General features: G+C 33.0%; 3 protein-coding genes across 3 annotated transcripts; 1 reads left to right on the top strand and 2 right to left on the bottom strand.

The window, feature by feature from the left end:
• The first annotated feature begins 3,685 nt into the window (after window positions 1–3,685).
• On the top strand, window positions 3,686–6,586 carry LOC140893273 (CDP-diacylglycerol--glycerol-3-phosphate 3-phosphatidyltransferase 1, chloroplastic). The gene is made up of 8 exons (XM_073302337.1): window positions 3,686–4,327; window positions 4,644–4,710; window positions 4,795–4,869; window positions 5,014–5,065; window positions 5,526–5,611; window positions 5,698–5,772; window positions 6,048–6,142; window positions 6,228–6,586. Exons 1-8 carry the CDS (start codon window positions 3,813–3,815, stop codon window positions 6,322–6,324), a joined length of 1,062 nt encoding a protein of 353 aa, XP_073158438.1. The 5' UTR covers window positions 3,686–3,812; the 3' UTR covers window positions 6,325–6,586.
• A 296-nt stretch (window positions 6,587–6,882) lies between these two features.
• On the bottom strand, window positions 6,883–8,318 carry LOC140892021 (small ribosomal subunit protein mS86 (rPPR1)-like). The gene has a single exon (XM_073300748.1). It carries the CDS (start codon window positions 8,235–8,237, stop codon window positions 7,044–7,046), a length of 1,194 nt encoding a protein of 397 aa, XP_073156849.1. The 5' UTR covers window positions 8,238–8,318; the 3' UTR covers window positions 6,883–7,043.
• A 1,416-nt stretch (window positions 8,319–9,734) lies between these two features.
• On the bottom strand, window positions 9,735–12,775 carry LOC140890781 (derlin-2.2). The gene is made up of 6 exons (XM_073298826.1): window positions 12,449–12,775; window positions 11,974–12,073; window positions 10,912–11,126; window positions 10,727–10,810; window positions 10,472–10,525; window positions 9,735–10,184 (listed from the first exon to the last, which is right to left on the bottom strand). The coding sequence occupies exons 1-6, from the start codon at window positions 12,545–12,547 to the stop codon at window positions 9,996–9,998; spliced, it is 741 nt and encodes a 246-aa protein (XP_073154927.1). The 5' UTR covers window positions 12,548–12,775; the 3' UTR covers window positions 9,735–9,995.
• Window positions 12,776–14,538: the final 1,763 nt, after the last annotated feature.

Here is a 14,538-nt window from a genome sequence, read left to right as displayed (position 1 = left end):
ATTGGTCAAACCTGATCAAAAACCGGTCGGAACAGCCTTGAACCGATGAACTGGGTCAAAAGGGTTTCGACCGGGTCATCTATATTTTTTTTAAAAAAATTGAATTTGATTTCCTACATCGCTTATGAAAATTATTTCATAAATTTAAAATTTAAAAATTTTATTTGTTGTTATATATATACATAATTATTTGGTTTTAAACTTTTTAAATATAATATTTTATTAGTATTCTGTATTTGAGCTTATTATTTTGATTTATTTTTTTGTTTATAAAATAAATAAATGATTTTATTTGATATTTTGATTATATATATGTAGTTTTTTAGATTTTAAAATTTGGTAAATATATCTATCATTATATATATACAGGTTTTTAAAATTTAAAATATAACATGACTATATATATTATTATTGTATATATACAATAAAAATATTCCGGTTTGATCAGTTGAACAGTTTTTAAGGGTTCATCGGTTCGATTATCGGTCCAATTATGAAAACACTGATTAAAATATTACATTTTGTGGAAAATTAGCAAAACCATCCTATAAATTTTAGGTTTTGGTCATCTGATTAGTCGAAATTAAATGTTAATTTCATACGATAGTCTTTTTTCTTTTTCTTTTCTTTTTTCCATTTTAGACAATTTTAATCACGTGTTGTTCAACGTTGTTAATGGACCGAGCACTTGTTATTTCACTAAAATTTATAGCTGGTAATAATAGTGCAACCCAGATCTTTGTAGGACCGAACGCTTTTCGTTTTACCAAAATCTATAGTTTGAGGTAATAATAGCTCAAGTATCATGGTTCGATCGTTCTGTCGTTGTAATCAATAGAAATTGAACCGACGACCTTGACTTTGATATCAATTGTAGGATCGAGAGTTTGACGTTTTACCAGAAGCTATAACTGATGCTAATTGTACAACTCAAATTTGTTAAACCGCATAACAACTCAAAAATCATTTTCAATAAGAACAATTATTGCACTCTAACAGTTGTTATAGTATGTATAGCGCAACCACGTTTATATTTGATTTTAAATTTTTTTTTAAAAGTATCTATTAGTGTAAAACCACATCTGATTTATTTAAAGACCAAAACTTGATTTATTTAAAAACCAAAACTTAATACAGATCAATTTACAATACACTTAAGTTACGCTTGGATTGAAGTATTTCAAATCCATGGATGTCGATTATAATTTTAGTGTTAACAATGAAACATAGAAAAATCTCAAATTCATAACTTAATTATTTACACATTAATTAGATGGATTAAAAAGGATTATAAATCACAACTTTATTGGATGAACTTAAAATCCATCATAACTACCCTGAATTGCCACACAAACATAAAAGAAGTGTATTTGATGTTTGTGGTGCTACTTCTCTAAACAATAAAAATGTATTTGAAATCCATGGATTTGAAATAGTTCTATATAAGCAGAGACTTAACAATTTTTCCTCGCAACAGTTTTTGCAAAAGAAATCTTGTCCAAAATTCAAGGTTTTGGTGAAAGTATTTGCATCTCTATACTTATTTTTTAATCACATAAACTAATCAGAAGTTGTTTCATTGTTTCGATCCTAAACATTAAAATTATTATTTTTATATTAAAAATCGACGGTCTTCTATTGGGAAAAAAAGAGAGAAGAAAAGTTACTTCTATTAAAAATCGAGTTATTTGCACCAAATTCCCCTATGAAATATTGAAAATGCACACTTTTTTTCTGTGAAATTTTAATAGACATCTTCAACCCTGATCTTTTATAAAATTAGCACACGCGCCCCTTCGTATGAGTGATTGTTGCGCACACGCCCCTCATGCGACTGGGCAAACATTTTGATTTTTTTTTGCACCAAATACCCTATGAAATATTAAAAATATATGATTGACCCCTTGAAAGTATAATTTTTAAATCTATTCAACCCATAATACGCAATTTTTATTAAGATCCAATTATAAAATATTTACCAAATATTTTTCATTTTATTAATTTTTATTTTTATTTAAATTTATTATTCTTAATTAATTTGTTTCTAAAAAAATATTATTACTTTATCTTGTTATCATTATTTATTAAACTCACTTCGTGTTTTCAACTTCTCGATTAAACATGCATTCATAAACAAAGATTTAAATACCTAAAAGTACAAAAATATTGAACCAAAATGATAAGTTCATCCATATTACTTTCGTGAAGATGCATTGCACAATTTGCAGTAAATAATAATACACAATTTTTATTAAGATCCAATTATAAAATATTTATAAAAATTTTTCATTTTACTAATTTTTATTTTATTCAAATTTATTATTCTTAATTAATTTGTTTCTAATAAAATATTATTATTTTATCTTGCTATCATTATTTTATTAAACTCTATTTGTGTTTCCAACTTCTCTATGAAGCATGCATTCATAAACAAAGATTTAAATACCTAAAAGTATCAAAATGATAAGTTCATGCATATTAATTTTACATTTAGAACTATATAGTTTTGAACCAAAATCTAAATTTTTCGAAAAGATACATTGCACAATTTGCAGTAAATAATAATACACAATTTTTATTAAGATTCAATTATAAAATAGTTATCAATTTTTTTACATTTTACTAATTTTATTTTATTTAAATTTATTATTCTTAATTAATTTGTTTTTAAAAAATATTATTACTTTATCTTGTTATCATTACTTTATTAAACTCACTTCGTTTTTCAATTTATCCATTACATGCATTCATAAAACAAGAATTTAAATACCTAAAAGTATCAAAATATTGAACCAAAATAATAAGTTCATGCATATTAATTTTTATTTAGGAATATATAGTTTGAACCAAAATCTAAATTTTTCGAGAAGATACATTGCACAATTTGCAGTAAATAATGATACACTTTTTATTAAGCTCCAATTATAAAATATTTATCAAAAAAATTTCATTTTATTAATTTTTATTTTTATTTTAAATTTTTTATTATTAATTATTTTTTTGGTTCAAAAAAAAATATTACTTTATTTTGCTATCATTATTTTATTAAACTCACTTTGTGTTTCTAACTTCTCTATTAAACATGCATTCATAAATAAGAATTTAAATACCTAAAAATACCAAAATTGAATCAAAATATGCATGAACTTATCATTTTGGTTTAATATTTTGGTATTTTTCGGTATTTAAATAAATTTTTATGAATGCAAGTTTAATAGAAATTGAAAATACGAAATGAATTTAATAAAATAACGAAGTGAGTAATAATCTGTTTTCAAGAAACAAATTAATTAAGAAATAAATTTAAAATAAAAATAAAAATTAATAAAATGAAAAATTTTTGGTAAATATTTTATAATTGGATCTTGATAAAAATTGTGTATTATGAGTTGAATAGATTTAAAAATCATATTTTCAAGGGGTCAAACATGTATTTTTAATATTTCATAGGAGTATTTTGTGAAAAAAAAATCAAAATGTTTGTCAATCGCATGAGGGATGCGTGCGCAACAATCTCTCATATGAAAGGGCACGTGTGCTAATTTTATAAAAAGTTAGAATTAAAAATGCATATTAAAATTTCACAAATAAAAAATATGTATTTATTTCATGGGTTTTTGATACAAATAACTCATTAAAAATATTTGTTAAAATTAATTAAACAATACCACGTGCCGTCGAAACATTACACGTGTCCATCCCAGTCCGTCTCCTCCAAACCTCACCGTTGAAACTTCAAAACCCCAATTCTCCGACGTCGCCGCCGCCACACCCTGTCTGCTCGATTAAACAATGCTCGTGCGCCACCGCCGATGGCCATTTTCCGATCACTCATATCTCGATTCTCCCAATCTCCAAGCTCCCCCCGCAATTCATCCCGCCTCCGAACCTTTTTCTCCCTTTCTTTGACCACTCCTTCCCCAATTTCAGCTCCATTTCTGATTTACACCCCAGTGAAAAATTCCCATCGCCACTTTCTCTTCCGTTCTAGGTTTCTATTCCCTATTGGTGGGCCACTATTCCTCTGCAATTCTCCCTGGAAGCTGTCTCAATCCGCCACCCCTCTCCTCCTCCAGCCCGACGTCGCCTCATACTTCATTAAACTCCGTGCCCTTAATTTACTAAAGAATCCCTCTTTTCCTCACAATTTACGTTTTCGGCCTGCTTATGATGCGCAGAAGCTCTTGGCCGAGGGTGTTGGCGAGAAATTTAGAAATGCGCCTGCAATAGATGCTACTGGCAGTCATGGTGTGATCACTGACAGTTACTTCAATCTTCCTAATTATATCTCATTCGCGCGGTTGCTCTCCGGTCCGTTGCTTGGATGGTGGGTTTTCAATTCTATAATCTGATATTACGAACAGCAAAGTTTATTGAATAGAATGTAAATCAATGTACCCTTTACTTCATTACTTTAACTCTCTAGAGCTACTGGAGACTATGCGTATATAGTGTTGCCTCATTATGTCGTATGCTTATTTCTTGTGTATAGAGATTGATTGTGAATTTGGGAGCTTTGGAGGGAGCTCCAGAGTGAAACATTATTGACATTAAAAAAATGCTCCCTAAAGATAGTTCAATGTGCGATGTTTTAACCTTTTAGAGAGGCTGAATCAAGTGCTTGTTGCTGCACCATTTTGCAGGATGATTGTAAATGACATGTATTCATATGCCTTTATTGGACTTGCTATATCTGGAGCTACTGATTGGGTATGAATGGTAGTTGCAGTTGCTTTGTGGTATTGTAATATGTATCCAATACTCGTCTCCTCACTTCTCTACCTATGTTTTTAGCTTGATGGTTACATGGCTAGGAAGATGGGAATCAATTCCGTAGTTGGGTCCTACCTTGATCCTTTGGCCGACAAGGTTTGTTTCTGTATTTTCTATGATGGCATCGCTGTTTGTTCAATATCAAGTAATCCTCTGTCGTGTTGCACCTGTTTTCTTATTTTTGTTACAAATATATGTTTAGTAACTTGCTCATACGCGGTGATGATTACATGTTGTCAGGTTCTAATTGGAAGTGTTGCGCTTGCAATGGTAGATAAGGATCTCATACATCGTAAGTAGATGTACATCATTATTCCTGCACTACCTTATTGTGTAGTGCAAAGTTTTTTACTTTCCTCAATCAGGACTAGTTTCTTTTATTAATGATCCGCATGACACTATGTTAATGTTGTTCAGTGTTAAGAATGTTGATGATTTATCTGCCTGTCTTTGTTTGAGTAAGCATCTATGTCTGTCCGTAAGTGTTTGTTTGTTATTTCTATAATGTTCTGGATTAGTTTCTTCATTAGCCAGCATTTTGTTTCAGCCGGTAAATAACGTTTTACTGTTTGATTTTACTCTAGAAAACAAGATAGTTAAGGGACAGTTAGTCTTTTGGGTATTTTTCATTAGTTGTAAATAGAGTTCGTTTATTTAATTTTATTGAGATAGATTTTATTTGAACATGAGACATGTTCCTTCTTTTGTACCCTGTGATCTGTGTTTTATTGTGCATTTGTCTTAACCTGAAGCTGGATTGGTTTCACTTGTTGTCCTGCGTGATTTCGCTCTTGTTTGTGGTGCGGTCTATAAAAGAGCTAGCAGTTTGGATTGGGAGGTGAGACCAATATCAATAATGTTATCAATTTGGGTATACCCAGCATCTTGCGTTTCTTACTTTTTCTTTCATTTTTTCGCAATTAGAGGAACAGTTGGCGTGACTTCTTCAACCTCGATGGGGCGCATGCCCAAAAAATTGAGCCTCTCTTGATAAGCAAGGTACACCATATGATATTTTGTACTTTGTGCATCGAGAATGAATTTGAAAAGGCTGCGATTACTTTTGTCCTCCTGCCTCAGTATAGTTGTGGAGTGTTATTTAAGCTATTATAGGTATCTTGATTTGTGGTTCCTAGTCTGGAATTGGTGCTGAGTTGCTAAAGGCTTTAAAAATTCTCAGTTCGTGATTGGCACACAATTGATATCATTGTAAAAGGTGGCAAATATGTATAAGATTTAGATTAGTTATAAAACATTAATCTTCCCTTCTACAGTTAAATACAGTGCTCCAGTTGGCCCTGATCGCAGCAGCTCTTCTTCAACCAGAATATGGGAACGAAGAAACCCAATCTTTTATCTACATCTTGAGGTAATTTGATTTCATCGAGTTGTCTATGTTTCCATGGCATTCTGAATGTGTAACAAAATTGTCCAACTATTTTGGTTTGGTGCAGTTGGGTTGTGGCTTCTACAACAGTGGCCTCAACTGCAGCGTATGGGGCACAATATCTGAGAAATGGAACCAAATTCTTTGGCGGGACCAGAACTTGAACAGAGCACCCTGGCTGCTCTACCATTCGCCACAGCAGCTGAGAATCATATTCGTGAAATTTCTCGGTGTCTCATCAGCAAAAACTCGCATTATTTGAAGCAGAGGAAGCAAAAGCTTTAGACAATTATAAGTTTAACGACCACTTTTTGGTTTACTACTTTATGCGTATACACAATTGGGATTTCTGTATTACAAAGATTAATACCCCACTCCCTTTCTCCAAAATTTAATAATATTTTTTTCTTTTTTTTTTTTTTTAAAAAAAAAGGAATCCCGATTTACATTTGGTTAACAAAAGAACAGGACAAAAGTTGGTTTGCTTGTTCGCGCAACATTTACGTTAATACTTCGTTTATGCTGTGAAAAAAATCCCCATTTTCTTTACCAAGAAGTTCAAGTAACATCAAGTCAAATGTAGGAAAATGTTCGAGAGTAAAGAAAAAGATTTTATGATGCTACTCATAGGATAGTGTTCCAAGCTTTAATACCAACGGTTGACTCACTCGTTGCATTGAAGAACTATGCGTAACTTCCTTTTAGATTAACACTTTGGACATTACCCATGAACATGAACAAATAGAAAGACCAGAAAGAACAGAAAGACAGCGGTTAAAATAGCTTTCAATCAAATTCTCCTCCATCCACCATTCTAAGTGAAAAAACTGATACAAGGTAAAATAAAACAAAAGGAGAAGGACAAAAAATAGAACAAAGTACTCTATTTTGGCAACTTTTCCTCAATCTCAGCCCAAGCACCAGCATTCCTCGAGAACTTCTCCTTCACCTGCTCAATAATCCACCTCGCTTCATCAATTTTCTCAATGCTCACTAACCCATCAACGAGAGATTTCATAGTCGACATATTTGGTACCCAACCTTCCGACATACTATCCTTGCAGATAGCTAATGCATTCTCAAAATCCTGTCTTTGGCACAGATAATAAACCAGCGTAAAATAACAATTAGCCTCCGGCTTCAATCCTGTGTCAATCATCTCCTTAAACAAGCTCTTGGCAATTTCCGTTTTGCCTTCGACGCAAAACCCGTAAATCAAATGGTTGTATGTTGCCTGATTTGGCTTCATTCCCCTGCCCAAGATTGTATCCAACAATGCCTTTGCTTCTGTGGATCTCTTAAGCTTACACAAGCTCTGAATCCTGACATTGTATATCCCGATACTATTTGCCACACCATGTTTCTTCATCAATTCCATCATTTTCCCCACGTCACTAAATTTTTCCTCCTTGTAAAACCCGGCAATCACAGTGGCAAATGTCGTTCCGTTGGGTTTTATTCCCCTTCTCTCCATCTCCGCCAGGATAGAGTGCGATGAATTCGCACTGCCCAACTCGCAGAATCCCTTCAGGACAGTGTTGTACGTTTCCAAAGTCGGTGTCAAGCCATACTTCTTAGGATACTCTGAAAATACCCTCTTCATTTCACCGATTTCCCCTGCTAAAACACAAGAAAACAACAGGGAGTTCAAAGTCTTCACGCTTCTATCGATGCCCATCTGAGGCATTTCGTCGAACAGCTTGACAGCGTCACCGGCAAGACCCGCCTGGCCGTATAAAACGACGAAATGGGACACAAAGCGTTCGGATTTGAAATCAGGCCGGGTAATGGACTCCTTTATGAGGCTCCGAATGCCTTCGTAATGGTGTGATTTTTTTAGGCTCGAAATGGCTAGCGAGTAGGCAACTCGATCGAGGTGAGACTCTGGAGTTAAGGCGGCGGCTCGGCAGATTTCAAGAATCCGTTCTGGGTTTTTCTCGAAGCGCATGAGCGAGAGCGCGGAGCGGGATTTCTCTTTACTGGTGAGGATAGATTTGGAATCTGGGTTCAAAATCGAGGTGGAGAAGAGGCGGAAAAGCCGGAGACTCGACGATCGGAGGTTGCAGCGTAACGCCATGGATTTGTCAGGGGTGCTGCAGTTGCAATTGGGGGTTTAGGGTCTCTCGTAGGAAATGTATTGTCAAATAAATTATGACACGTTTTTCATCTCTTTTCGATGATAGATTTCAAACTAACATACGAATAATAACCAATGATATATTTAATATTTTATAATTTGTCACGTCAACAATATATAATAAGTTATGCATATGTGTAAAAATACAAATTGTTAAATGCATGGTTTGGGTATTACACATATGCTAATATCTCATTTACCTCTCTTTTCTCACCCATCTTTTCAATTTTAAATAATAATAAAAAAAATTCAATCATTCAATGTTTTTATGAACCACGTACCTAGCATATATCACGATCCACTTAAATGCATTCATATATACCAACACACGATGAAGTTCAACCTAGCACATAAGTATTATCTCAATGGTAGATTTAATATTTCATGATTTGTCACGTTAACAATATATCATTAATTATCTCTATGTGTAAAAATACTAACCATTGGATGCATGATTTGGATATTACCCGTGTAGAATCTCATCAACCCACATACACAGATAAATGGATGTATCAAAACGGGTTAGCGAGACAGAACGATCCAAAACATATCGTAACTCATCATTAAACGATATCAACCGTTTTTTAGACGGGTTGAGAAAATAACTTTTAAACATGGTAGTCCACAACCCACTATAACTTAAAACGAACGTCCTTTTAGACGGATTGAGAAAACACCATTAGACAAAGATGGGCCAACTCGCTGAGCTTATATGTAATTTGATAGGTTTGGATACACCAAGTGCAATGCACCACCTATTTTATATGATGTGATAGACCAAGCCGACATATCTGAACTCATTTTAACATAGATGAATTAAATTTAAAAATTATTCTACTTGTATGTTTACCCAAATATTAATTGTTCCAGCTTTAAAAAAAAACATAATCGTTCCAACCACAATTAAAACTTGCTTCTTTTATCCATTGCGGTCGTCCAGTTGTATTGTATCCCTTGTAAAATGATAAGCACATTGTTTGCTGTAGAATAAAGAAAAAGCTAACGCTTAATTTTTAGTTTTACTTTTTTAAAAAATGATTGACCTCGAAGGAGACCTCCTACATGAGTCAGAATCGAGAAATGCGCACAAACGACGAAAACCCGAGGAAGAAAGCAACATGGCCAACCCTCATATCCCCACAATATTTCAAAAGAAAATATACTTCACACGAGGATCGATATATTTATTTTACGAAAGTCAGAATTTAACCGGAGACAATATTAAATCATTTCAATATATCTCGTCAAAAGTACTAGGAAATTTTCGAGCACTATTTACTTGAAACTTTTTTTATGACATAATTATCTTGGAATTTTTAAAAACTAAACTTGTTTTAAGAAAATAGAATAAAAATAAATGACAGAATTTGTTCTGATTTAAGGTTTCAAGCGTTGGACGAGAAAATATGGACCACAATTTTCTTGTACAATAAATCATCAACATAATGCCTTTTTTTTCAATTTTATTGTGATCAAATGCAAACCAACTAGACGAATTTTACACTGTTTGTATGCCGAAAAAGGTGAATCAGCTTAAAATGCTCAAGTTATAAAAAAGGGTGGCTTATCATATCCAAACCTGGACAAGGGGGTGAAGATAAAGTGACTAACTACTAACATGCCATGGACAATTTGTTCTAGGGACTTCCAAAACAGCTGCTAATGCAATTTGAAACAGATCCCACATACATTACATGATCAACGATTCAATTCCTGTTGGACGTCCTCCGGTGGAGCAGCAAATCTTACATTAGCGGGCCTGGCTGCCACTACAGGTTCATCCGCAAATAATGATCTGATAAAACCTGGTGTTCTCAGGGGTCTTCGACCAGTCATTCTCGGGTACACGTCTTGAAGAAAATAGTAGGCATGACCAGCTATCATACCCTGAACCCGATCCAAGATTTTTCGGTAAGGCCAAAAAAAAAAGTCTTGCAAATTTGATAGATATTTTGAGTACTTGTGTATCTACAAGTTCATTGTCAAGTAAATAGTGCAGAAAACTATTAATGCCACAAAATTATAATTTCCCAAGGAATCGTCATTGCATACATGTGACATTACATAGACAATTAGACACCATGTAAACACTTGCCCAAAGTGCCAAAAATATTAAGTCGCTTCGAGATAAGAGGCAGAGAACCAATTGCAATATGTCATCAGAGAGGACTTACCAGTAGATCCACCCAAGCACTGGCACCGACAAGGACAGAAAACCCAAGGAGGACCTGCAGAAAGGTAAATCCATTGTCACACATATCACTCGATGTATGGAAATAACTAAAATTGACAACATGTGGTTAAAAGAAGACACTATTTAAAATGAACGCGACAAAAGGTGTAAGAAATGAGTAAAATTATTGTGAGGGAAATTGAACAGGCAAGCAAGCATCTATGCAACTGGTTGATGAAAATTTAAACCCACTAACCCATGGTAAATAGGCTGCTGTGAAAGTAAAGAGGCCTAAAAAGCTCATGTGGATGAAGGGATTCTGCTTGCTCCATACATATACCTACAAAACCGAACAAGTGAGAATTCCAGGGGAAGTAAGGTTCGACAGCGATGAGAGTGAAATTGTTAAACACGCGGTTCTTCTGATCACAGACGGCATACCATCATAAATGTGAGTGAGTTGCTAAGAAAGATGATTTTGGCAAACGACTCTGAAACATAAGGAATCATCCCCCCAATAAGAACGATGCCAGTCAAAACTGACGCACCAAACAACAGCATATAGAAGAAATCGGCGGTCCTCCCACGGAAAGAATTCTCTTCAAGAAGCTTGCAGTACCGAGCAAGAAAGAACATGTGGAACAAAAAGTCCAAGTCTGGAAAGGAATACATCAAACAGTGTTATCATCAAATGGAAGTATTGGTTGAGCAAAAACTCATCAAGTCAGAGGCTATCCCTCCAAAATTGTCCGATCAATTTATCTGAGAGTTAATTAGTGAATTAGCACAGAATCAGCAATAGAGTCAAAAAAATTTAACTCAGTCTGAAATGAAATCATGACTCATTAAGGATCAAATGCAGCATCATTAAATTATCCAAATCCGGTATCTATCCCCAGGCACGTTTGCATGTCTGCAACAATTTTTTTAAAAAAAGAAAGACACATTAATTACCCTGCATCTACATGGCTCATATTCGGCCAACATCCCCATCAAAACCTCTCTCCATTTTTTTAGTATGAACAAATAACAGAAGAAGAGCATATTCGGCGGTTAGGTGAGAGAAACATTCCACTGCACCACAAAAGGAAGAAAACATACATACCACGTACGTGATTTTACCCCACCAATGCAATAGAAACGTTTAACAATGACATGCAGAACACTAGCCGATACCCAGATTTGATACAAGAATAACATAAATAAGCTACAGTAATGTTTCTAATAATAATTCACAATAAACACCTCCACGCACGTGTTCAACAACAAAGAGTGAGAAAGCAGCAGAATTAATTGGGAGGTTTGTACTGTCAAAAATCAAAATGGTCAGAACACGGATATAATTTCCTAAATATTTGATAGCATGAAGTAATGATCATATGCATCAGACATGATTAAATTCAGTCCCACGAAATAATTTATTTCCATTCATTCGTCACTAAACAAATACATAATCCACCAGCTGAACCCATCTTCTTGAAGGATAGAAAGCAGATTAGTTACCCATTTTGCGAAAATACAAGAAATTGGTAAAAACGCGCCATATTTGGTAATGTTTCACCACGAGCTTGGGATTCAAGTACAAGTCATACGGGGATATTATCTGCAAATCACAGCAAATAAATGCAACTTAGTAAAGTGCCCCATCCAAAAACCCGAGAAAGAAAACAAATACGCCAATAGCTTGGGGCGTTTTTCCCCGCAAAACAAATAGTTCGTTTTTAACCCCAAAAAATAATCAGAACCAATCAACTTGTCTTCACTCTTCAGCAACAAAGATGCCAGCATGTATTACTTGGACAACTACATGATATCTAATCTTACAAAGAAGAGTGCCCTAATCCATAGAAATAGCCAAGATAATTCAATTAAACACACACAAGATTCCATATTTCCTCCAAAAAAGCAATAAAGATTTCTCCAGAATATCAAAACTTGAAACATAAAAAGGAACATGTAAACAGGCGCAAGAAATTACATCGAGAGAGCAACCAATCGTTGTCACAATTGCAGCTGTGAGGTAAGACCTCGTAATTATTGGCATCTGTTTGTACCATTCTTCCACGGCTTGTGCCATTGTATCTCCTCCAATATCCTCGAACAACTGATCAACCCACAAAAACCCTAACCCAAATCTCCAACAAAATCAACGAAACCAAATACCACCAAATAGAGACGACGTAGAATTTTCAACACAGTCGGAATAATATTTCGATAAAATCGAGTGGTAATATTTGGTTTTTCCTGTATAAATAAATTACACATACACAGATTGGAAACGAAAAATGAAAAAGAGGTTTTATATTCTGTGCTGTTCTTTTTGTTTCTGATATTAATCAGTCATTTGTTCTGATAATCTTAATTATTTAATATCTATGACACGCGCAATAATAACAAGTGTAATACACGAACCAATGTTATACTTTATCGACGAGATATTGGCCAATGATGTGCCTAGGAGGAGGGGCCGTGATGGAGATGGGCGCGTTGTATCATAGTTTTATAATTGATGAATAAATTTCTGAAAAATAATGTATTTTTATGGTTTTAAATTTAAATTAAATTATTTTGGAAACAACATTTTTTAAAAATAATAATTTAAAATCAAATACTTGAAAAAATTATCAAATTGCCATAAAAATTTAAAATCAAATACTTGAAAAAAATAATTTTATATTATATATACATACATAACATAATATTTGTATATAACGCTACACACATAATACACGTGCGGTGCGGCTAGTATATTAAGTAATTAGGCCTTATAGAAACCTTCTTAAACTAGCCTCTCGCACAAGGTTTACCCAATGTGGTTTACCTGAGTAACATAGTTTGCAGGTTATTGCGTTAGTCAGTTAGTCCGGAGGTTTACCCAGAGCGCACTGAAAGGTAGTGGCTGCGGGTTCCCACGTCAAAAAAAAAAAAGACCTTACAAAACCGCTTGGTCTCTTGGTATGACCACACAAAATCTATAATAATTTCCATTTATTTATCTATTTTCAAATTTCAAATTATTTGAAAAAATTAATGAAGCAAAAAATACCTAATAAAAACAAGGATGTTTTAACTACTTCTTATGGTTATCATTCATAAACTAATTTTTTTTCTACTATAAATTTATTAGATTTTTATTGAAATTAAGTATAATAAAAAAATATATAATTTTTTGTCACACACATCATGTTTGTGCAAATATACTAATATGCAACTATGCAAAAATAATAATACGTACCAAATATCACACATATGTTAGCCATAATTTTTTGTCACACACATCATGTTTGTGCAAATATACTAGTATGCAACTATGCAAAAATAATAATACGTACCAAATATCACACATATGTTAGCCGCATAACCGTATCAGACAAGTCCTGTCACTAGTCCAATAAGGTATTACTACCTACTATTATCGTGGCTAATATTAAAAGAAATTATTACACTTATCATTATTATTCATTAACAAAATTTCTAGTATTAAAAATATTTATCATTTTTTATGTATGTCAAAGTTATTGTGTAACTTATAGTTGATATTAATGTGTCATTTATATTATTATAATTAATTTTATATTATTGTTATATATATCATCAGTATTATTGTTATTATGACTGTTTATACATTTATTTATTATAAAATTATTGTTGTCATCATTCTTTTTTTTTTTTTACTAATATTGTTGTCATTATTTATTATCTCTGTTAGAGTTAGCATTGTATTTTAAGTAAAACGCCAACTAAAAGTCTAAATCCATAGGTAATGGGGTATTTTATCATCTAATTTCAGTCAATCATTCTTTTTTAAAAAAAATGACCTTTTGTAGTGTATTTTCAAATACACTTGGAAAGATCAGTTCTTTTGTAGTGTTTAAAAAGTGTTATAGTTATTATTGTATTTTAAGTCTATCAAGTCTTGTGTGAAATTTTTTAAAAACATAAAATAAAACCACCTATTTTTAAAATCATGCATATTTAATCCTACGAGTTATCTCGTTTTGTCAATAGTTTATGGTTAAATTTTAAAACAAAAGGTTTTGAAAAGCAATTAATTTTACATATGATTTC

The sequence above is a fragment of the Henckelia pumila genome, chromosome 3 (assembly GCF_033568475.1).
Source record: "Henckelia pumila isolate YLH828 chromosome 3, ASM3356847v2, whole genome shotgun sequence".
NCBI classification, from domain to species: domain Eukaryota; kingdom Viridiplantae; phylum Streptophyta; class Magnoliopsida; order Lamiales; family Gesneriaceae; genus Henckelia; species Henckelia pumila.
The sequence above is the reverse complement of the archived record's forward strand: the minus strand, read 5'-3'. Positions and strand labels throughout refer to the sequence as shown.

Bases quoted from the DNA above. Each gene is read 5' to 3' on its own strand.
- LOC140890781 (XM_073298826.1), bottom strand. From the start codon at position 12,547: ATGGCACAAGCCGTGGAAGAATGGTACAAACAGATGCCAATAATTACG. The intron at 10,811-10,911 runs GTATGCCGTCTG...TCGGTTTTGTAG, and splicing joins ACTCACTCACATTTATGATG to GTATATGTATGGAGCAAGCA. The intron at 10,185-10,471 runs GTAAGTCCTCTC...GATCGGGTTCAG, and splicing joins GTGCTTGGGTGGATCTACTG to GGTATGATAGCTGGTCATGC.
- LOC140893273 (XM_073302337.1), top strand. From the start codon at position 3,813: ATGGCCATTTTCCGATCACTCATATCTCGATTCTCCCAATCTCCAAGC. The intron at 4,870-5,013 runs GTTTGTTTCTGT...ACATGTTGTCAG, and splicing joins TTGATCCTTTGGCCGACAAG to GTTCTAATTGGAAGTGTTGC. The intron at 5,066-5,525 runs GTAAGTAGATGT...CTTAACCTGAAG, and splicing joins AGATAAGGATCTCATACATC to CTGGATTGGTTTCACTTGTT.
- LOC140892021 (XM_073300748.1), bottom strand. From the start codon at position 8,237: ATGGCGTTACGCTGCAACCTCCGATCGTCGAGTCTCCGGCTTTTCCGC.